Genomic DNA, 7,410 nt, shown 5'->3' with positions numbered 1-7,410 from the left:
TGTTGCTGGCTGCAACGCTGCTTCCGTAAGAAAAAAATACTTCCGCTACGGAAAGTGGTAAGGACCATTACAGAATACGTCGTTATCAAGTGGATCACCGATTGCTGCATTACAGCTATTTATTTGCGTTTTTTTAAAATCGTAATTTATTTACCAAGTCAATAAGCATGCTAAAATAAGATAGCTATAATTGTGTTGCGCAGAAACAACAACATTGTAACCTCAGATGCTTTCTTTTTGACCTACGGACAACACTGAGGACATCAAAAGACAGCAGAATCACCCATGGACAAAGAGAAAAAAACTGCAATAGTAGTAAGTTGTAAGTGCAGAGACAAGTTATTTGGGCAACACGTGATAATTTTATGGATTTTAAATGTAAGTCCAGAGGCAATATAAGATAGAAAGTAAAGTCATGTTCTACTGGGACATATGTAGGCCTAAATCCAACCTGTACAGATCTCTTGGTCTTCATTTGATGCAGATTAGCTCAGTGAACAGCTATCCATATAAGATATTTCCAAGGCACACAGATGGTATAAGAAGGCAAGCAAAGGTGCCAGATTGGCAATCTACTTTGGATAAGATAACCATTTTATAGAAATCTGTGAGAAAACTCAACCTCTGAAACTGACTTTGCCATTGTCTGTATGTCTCATTTGTGTGCCCATTTTTACTTGGCAACAGTTTTAATATTGTAATATGATAATACATTTTTAATATGCTTCAATATTTATGTCAAGTTGGTGTGGTAGACAAAGAAGGTGCTTCAACAAAAGGCACACCTAACATGATGCATCTGGATGACCAGGTACAAGAAAATATTGTGTAATCTGTGAACCTACTAATTACATTTTTACAGGTTAGAATAAACAAACAAAAAACCCATCAAAACCATGATAAAGAGGTTCTCGTTCAAATATAGCTTTTAATAATTAAAAATATATATCTATGACCAGTCAGTTCTGCAGGGTTTCCCCCAGTAAAATAGTTATAGGAGGGGGAAGTGCCTCAGAGGGTAAGCAGTGGCGGTGTGAAGCGGTGAGCTGTGGTACTCTCATGGTATAGCCGACACCTGACCTGCTCCAAGGACTTCACCACGCCAATTTAGTTAAATATCACACACGGAGAGGAGTTAGAGTCTGAGGTTTTATTTTTCTCTTATGTCTGCGAAGACGCTCGTGAATTCAGTGGAGGTGCAGCACTGCTATTAACACCAGGGGAAACCCATGAGCTGGGTATATAGGATTGGTTTAAAATAGTGTACAAATAGGAGTTTATGCAGTGCTGTTATTATGGCACATTTTCACTAGGTTCAGGATCACGTAATACTGGTTTACAGCGCCTCACTGTGTCAAGATTAGGAAATTACAATATAGTGTGAAGACCCAGAAGGTGATGTCATCGTACTACCTTCAATTTACAGCCATAAAATTCAAGACGCACACTTAATCTCAAAATGTTTGCCAAAGGAAGCACATACACTTAGAATGGCGATCAGATGCTTTAATGGGATATCACCTACAACATAGAAGGGTTTAGCCCTCTTAACACAACTGTGTTTAACGAAAAATGTAATATTTAGTTTCCAAAATAGGTGGCAAATGATACAAATACAAATGTCTACACTGTTACAGAAATTCCAGTGACAAGCCAGTCAACGATCAATCAGGACAAACGATTCTGAAGTTTGAACCCGTTTATTTTACTTGTATGAGAGAAATGTGTGACAAGAATATGGGGAGGTGGTGACTTCCAACTTTTGAAGTTAAAATAATTTGGAATTGAACACAAAGTCACTCTCGAAAACACAGGACTCTCTACGCTTCAAAGCTGGACAGGAAGTTCAAGACGACCTCCTTCAGTTTGGCGTCCGCCGCCTCTGATATCTTTCCATCGGTCCTGCAACAGAGAAAAGGAATCTGGTTTAGAAGAGGAGCAGTCCAAACCTTTCAGTCTAAAACGAAAACGAGTAAAGTACAGACATCAGAGGCCAAGTAGGCACAGAACTGCCTCCCAGCAGACATTTTTATAAACCGGTTTTTTCCCCCCATTTGAATAGGATACTGCTTTGTCAGCCCAAAAATCCTAGAGCAACATGACATAACAGCTCTCCATATTACAGAGAGGAGCAATGGAAGGCTCACCCCCGTTTAAAAATTAAGCCGCAGTCCTGCTTGACATTTTAAAAATGCAATTAAAAATGATTATTATTATTTTAATAGCGAGGTGCTGGTATGCTGAAGCACTGAGACAGATCACATGAGCGCTGCACTACGAGGAGACCATACCGGATTGTGGCCAGCAGCTCCTGCTGTTGGCTGAGGATGTGCTGCAGGAAGGCCTTCTCAAACTTGGTGATCTTGCTGGGCTCCAGCTTGTCCAGGTAGCCTCTGACTCCGGCGTAGATGACCGTCACCTGCTCCTCGATGGCCATGGGGGCTGGGCACAGAAGGGAAAGGAAACAAACCGTCACGCGGATGACAGGGCGCAAGACGCGGATGACAGGGCGTAAGGCGCGGATGACAGGGCGTAAGACGCAGATGACAGGGCGTAAGACGCGGATGACAGGGCGTAAGACGTGGATGACAGGGCGTACGACATGGCGAACACTCACAGTACTGGCCCTGCTTCAGCAGCTCGGTCAGACGCACTCCGCGGTTCAGCAGTTGCTGGGTGGCGGCGTCCAGGTCCGATCCGAACTGGGCGAAGGCGGCAACCTCACGGTACTGGGCCAGCTCCAGCTTCATGGTACCGGCCACCTGCGGGGGGGGTGGGGGGGGTGCCGTCACTACAACATCATAGCATCATAGCACAGCAACACCAGATCACTTTGCTTTGAAATTATTTTAATGCTGGTGTACGTCTTTCCAATTTACCTAGGCAGTTTTTGTGTGCAATGAAGGATATCTGCAATATTTGCAGCAGTTTCAGACAAATGCCTGGTATGGTTGTATTTGGGGTATTTGTGGTCTAAAGCAATAAAACAAAATTCAAGCAGCTCGCGCAGCGATGTTATGCCCCCAGAGGTGCTCCTCAAACACGCAGCCGGGGGACCCACCTGCTTCATGGCTCTGGTCTGGGCAGCAGACCCCACGCGGGACACAGACAGGCCCACGTTGATGGCCGGACGGATGCCCTTGTAGAACAGCTCCGTCTCCAAGAAGATCTAGGGAGAGAGAGAGATGGCAGTGAGCCAACGGGTGATCTTACGCCCAGTCCCCCTCTGCCCGCCGTGCTCCCCGCACAGCCTGGCCACCGCGAAGCCTGACCGCCGCTCACCTGGCCGTCGGTGATGGAGATGACGTTGGTGGGGATGTAGGCGGACACGTCGCCGGCCTGCGTCTCGATGACGGGCAGGGCGGTCAGGGAGCCGCCGCCGAAGTTGTCGTTCATCTTGGCGGCCCTCTCCAGCAGGCGGGAGTGCAGGTAGAACACGTCGCCGGGGTAGGCCTCGCGCCCGGGGGGCCGGCGCAGGAGCAGGGACATCTGCCGGTAGGCCACGGCCTGGGAGGAAGTGACATCACGTAAAAAAAACCCGCCCGGGGGACAAACGGTGCAGAATCTGAATAACTTCACCAGATTCCTTTGCAATAATGAAAACAAAGACGACCGCGCAAAAATTAAATTCCCATTTTTCGTGTGTTGGCTTAATGCAGAATATCAAAAAAGAAAGCCTTAAATTTATTAAATTTATAATGGTTGCATGTGGGTGTTCAGGCCTAAGCCTTCGTCAACACGTCCTCCAAGTTCACTACAGACATCCTATATAGGATGTGGTTACTCATTATGTTGACTCATTGGGAACATGGAACTTCATGTTCTACTGATACAAACGGCACAGTTTGCAGGACAGAAAGGAGAACTCTGCCGATCGCGGCTTTGGCTGACCTGCTTGGACAAGTCGTCGTAGATGATGAGGGCGTGCTTGCCGTTGTCCCGGAAATACTCGCCCATGGAGCAGCCGGAGTAGGGCGCCAGGTACTGCAGGGGGGGCGGCGTCGGACGCGGTGGCCGACACCACGATGGTGTACTTCATGGCGTCCGCGTCGGTGAGCCTCTTCACCAGCTGGGCCACGGTGGACCTCTTCTGACCAATGGCGACGTAGATGCAGTACAGCTTCTTCTTCTCGTCCGTTCCTTCGTTGAAACGCTTCTGGTTGATGATGGTGTCGATGGCGATGGCGGTTTTCCTGCGAAGACGTTTATGGTGCTTAGACGCAATTCACGGTCGCTGGAACAACTTTATCAGCATTTTAAATGATGTGCTTATATAGTGTAGGCCTGTGTGGCAATGCAACCACCGAAACAACTCGAGAGTGGGCCTCTTACCCAGTCTGCCTGTCGCCAATGATCAGCTCTCGCTGGCCACGCCCAATGGGCACCAGGCTGTCCACGGCCTTGATGCCAGTCTGCATGGGCTCTCGTACAGAGATCCTCGGGATGATGCCAGGGGCCTTCAGGCCCACTCTCCGGCGGATCTTTGATCCCAAGGGCCCCTGGACGAAAAAACGGAAAGAACCAAAAACTTTAGATTTCCAATAAAAATTTTGACTTCCGATGTTTTTCTTAGATGATTTTCTTAAAAGGTGCCTTTAGCTTCAGTGACTTACGCAACTTTCTTTTTAAAACATATATCCAGCATATGTGCATACACACAGACATTTAGTGAGAAATTTAGGGTAAGGGCACCGCCAGTGATATACCTGGGAATCGAACCCGGGGATCTACTGGTTAGCAAAGCTCCTTTAATAATCCTTAACACAAATATTGACAAAGCCTACCAACCTCAAGTATTTCCTAGAGATAGCTGTATGCTCAGACAAAGCAGTAAATTGTAGGAACTGGATGAACTATAAATTCATGGCTCTTATTTTAAATTAAGCTACTATTCAGACCTTTCCATCAATGGCATTGCCCAGAGCATCCACAACACGGCCCAACAGCTCATCTCCGACAGGGACGTCCACAATGGCGCCAGTCCTCTTCACGATGTCACCCTCCTTAATCAGCTTGTCGTTACCAAACACCACAACACCAACGTTGTCGGGCTCCAAGTTCAGAGACATACCCTGTGAGGAATGCAAAAGGAATGGAACACTGAGGTTGGAAAACATGTACTACCAATATACTATCAGCTACATCTAACTTCTCTGTTCCTAGTTTCCAACTCTTTGATAGCACAGCGCAGTGGCAGTTAGCGTATTTCAGAAACATGCATTTCATGAGGATCTTACCAAGTTTTACTCTGAATAACTTCACAGATTTCTAACAGTGAACCCGCCTGTACAAGTACCTCTTCATGAATTCACTTACTTCACAGAACAAGCCAAAACGTCACTAGAAAAATAATCTATACTCTTCTGTGGCGTACCTTCAGACCAGAGGAGAACTCCACCATCTCCTCGGCCTGCACGTTCCTGAGGCCGTACACTCTGGCGATACCGTCACCGATGGACAGCACGCGGCCGGTCTCCTCAAGGTCGGCAGAGGTGTCCGCCCCCATGATCTTCTCCTCGAGTATGGAGGAAACCTCAGCCGTGCCTGTGTGCACATAAGCAAGAGAGCACTGCGTTCACAGGAACAGTCGGCTACTTCACTCTGATGCCTGAGACACCAAGATACTCAACTGTTAATAACCTCACGTTTGTGGAGCTTGACAAAATAGTTTTTTTTTTTTAAAGCATGATACCTAATGTTGTTCCAGTCCCACTTAACAAATAACTTAAAACAAAAACATGAACATGTAAAGTACATGCATACAAAATCTGAAAAAATAAAATGGAGTGGGGACTAAGGAGCAGGCTTCTCCCCCAAAGAGGAAGACCAGGCTATAAGTTACTCAAATAAGTTCAACTCAAGTGGATTGCTGATAGCCATTCAAGTTGGAAACAGTACAACCCTTTGGATAGGCTTAGGTCTACATGGCTTTTTATAGAATTTGTGTCACGATTAACTTCATCATGAACCTTCAAGTTACCAACCTGTCTTCTGCAGCCATGGTCTGTTAGTGTGCAGATTTTTCACACCCACAAAGGCGGCAGCAGCATTTTTGGAAACCTGAATAAAATCAGTTGAGTATTAGTTTGACACTTTTTCCAACGATAATACGATAGATAAATGATTTTATGACCAAATAAAGGCTCAGTACAGACGCAAAGAGCTTGCAAGCCATGTTATCCAAAATGAATATTTCGAAATAATTGAGATAACCAGCTGTCTTTAAACAAGCAGCTAAAGTTAGTTAACTTGTCAAACTGACAAGATGACTACAGGCGGTCAACTGGTTAGCAAGTAATACGCACCTATTAAAAGCAGGTCTAAGTCTCGTACTGGAAATAGCAAATCCTGACCTTGCCGACATTCAGGCACACTAAACACTGAGATTCCTCCTTAAACATCCAACCACACAACAGGCTTGTTACACCTTGCAGCTTGCTAGCAAGCGTCAATTAGTCAGGGTACGCGAAATGACATGTCTGCACGGTAAATGTGTGCTACGAAAAACGAGCAAGCTAGCAACACAATAAACATAGCTAACTTAGTTATGCAACTTAAGCTACCTATCAAATGCCCCAACAGGCAACGGGCCCTCGAAAGACTGAATACTGCAAAACCTCGCTAGTTAGCCACATTCAAACCACCTTGCTAATGACTTGCAGAATAACTTGGCAAAGACATAAAAATGAAAAAAACAGACAAGACATTAAATCCTGCTTACAAATCCTGCTCGCCTCGGCAGAGCACGAGTGAGAGCCGCTGCAACACGTAGAGACAACATCTTTGGACAAATTCGGAGAGACAACCCCTCTCCGCTAACGGACTTCTGGTGGCGAGAGAGCTAGAAAGATGGTGGTGGAGGACACAGACTAATGACCCGGAAGTAGTTAGTTGAAAGACTATTTTTTCTATTTTGCCATGAAATTAAATATAATTATTCTAAAGGGGAAAAAACTATTTTCAATTACAGCCTATTTTGTTTACTTTTTAATGTACTGATTAATAATATTAAAATCTCACTGTTTAAAGAAAACGGTAGCTTTAGGCATCGCTTCCGTGTTAATGAATGACAAGACCGCTCTCATTGGGCAGAGTAGTAATCCATGTAAACTGGCTAACAGCGAAGTAGCCTGCAGGTCACTTGAAAGACTTATTGGACGTCATATCAGAAATTGCTATGGTTGCTGCTAACGAGACGATAATAGTATAAAATGTGGCGTTGTCTGTGTGACTACTGTTATTGTGTTTTAGTTGTAATTTGTATTATTTATTAAAACAATAATAATGAAAGAAAAGGCTTAGCTTTATTTATACGTTTAATTTATTGAGGTGCTTTATAGAAGTAAACAGAATAAACCAAGAATATAGCCTACCTTTAAAAAAGGTTTTGAAGCACCATCCCTTGCACTC

The 7,410-nt window shown here is 45.0% G+C and overlaps 1 protein-coding gene across 1 annotated transcript; it reads right to left on the bottom strand.

The window, feature by feature from the left end:
- Positions 1–1,491: 1,491 nt before the first annotated feature.
- LOC118206949 (ATP synthase subunit alpha, mitochondrial-like) lies at positions 1,492–6,878 on the bottom strand. Its single transcript, XM_035380143.1, is given in 12 exon segments — positions 1,492–1,902; positions 2,292–2,442; positions 2,618–2,762; positions 3,062–3,169; positions 3,283–3,507; positions 3,892–3,993; positions 3,995–4,193; positions 4,333–4,499; positions 4,899–5,072; positions 5,375–5,544; positions 5,985–6,060; positions 6,722–6,878. Coding segments are annotated over 12 exon segments (1,659 nt in total). The 5' UTR covers positions 6,782–6,878; the 3' UTR covers positions 1,492–1,820.
- Between the last annotated feature and the right edge of the window lie 532 nt (positions 6,879–7,410).

Source organism: Anguilla anguilla, chromosome 10, assembly GCF_013347855.1.
Source record: "Anguilla anguilla isolate fAngAng1 chromosome 10, fAngAng1.pri, whole genome shotgun sequence".
Lineage (NCBI taxonomy): Eukaryota > Metazoa > Chordata > Actinopteri > Anguilliformes > Anguillidae > Anguilla > Anguilla anguilla.
This window is presented reverse-complemented; position numbering and strand designations above follow the sequence as displayed.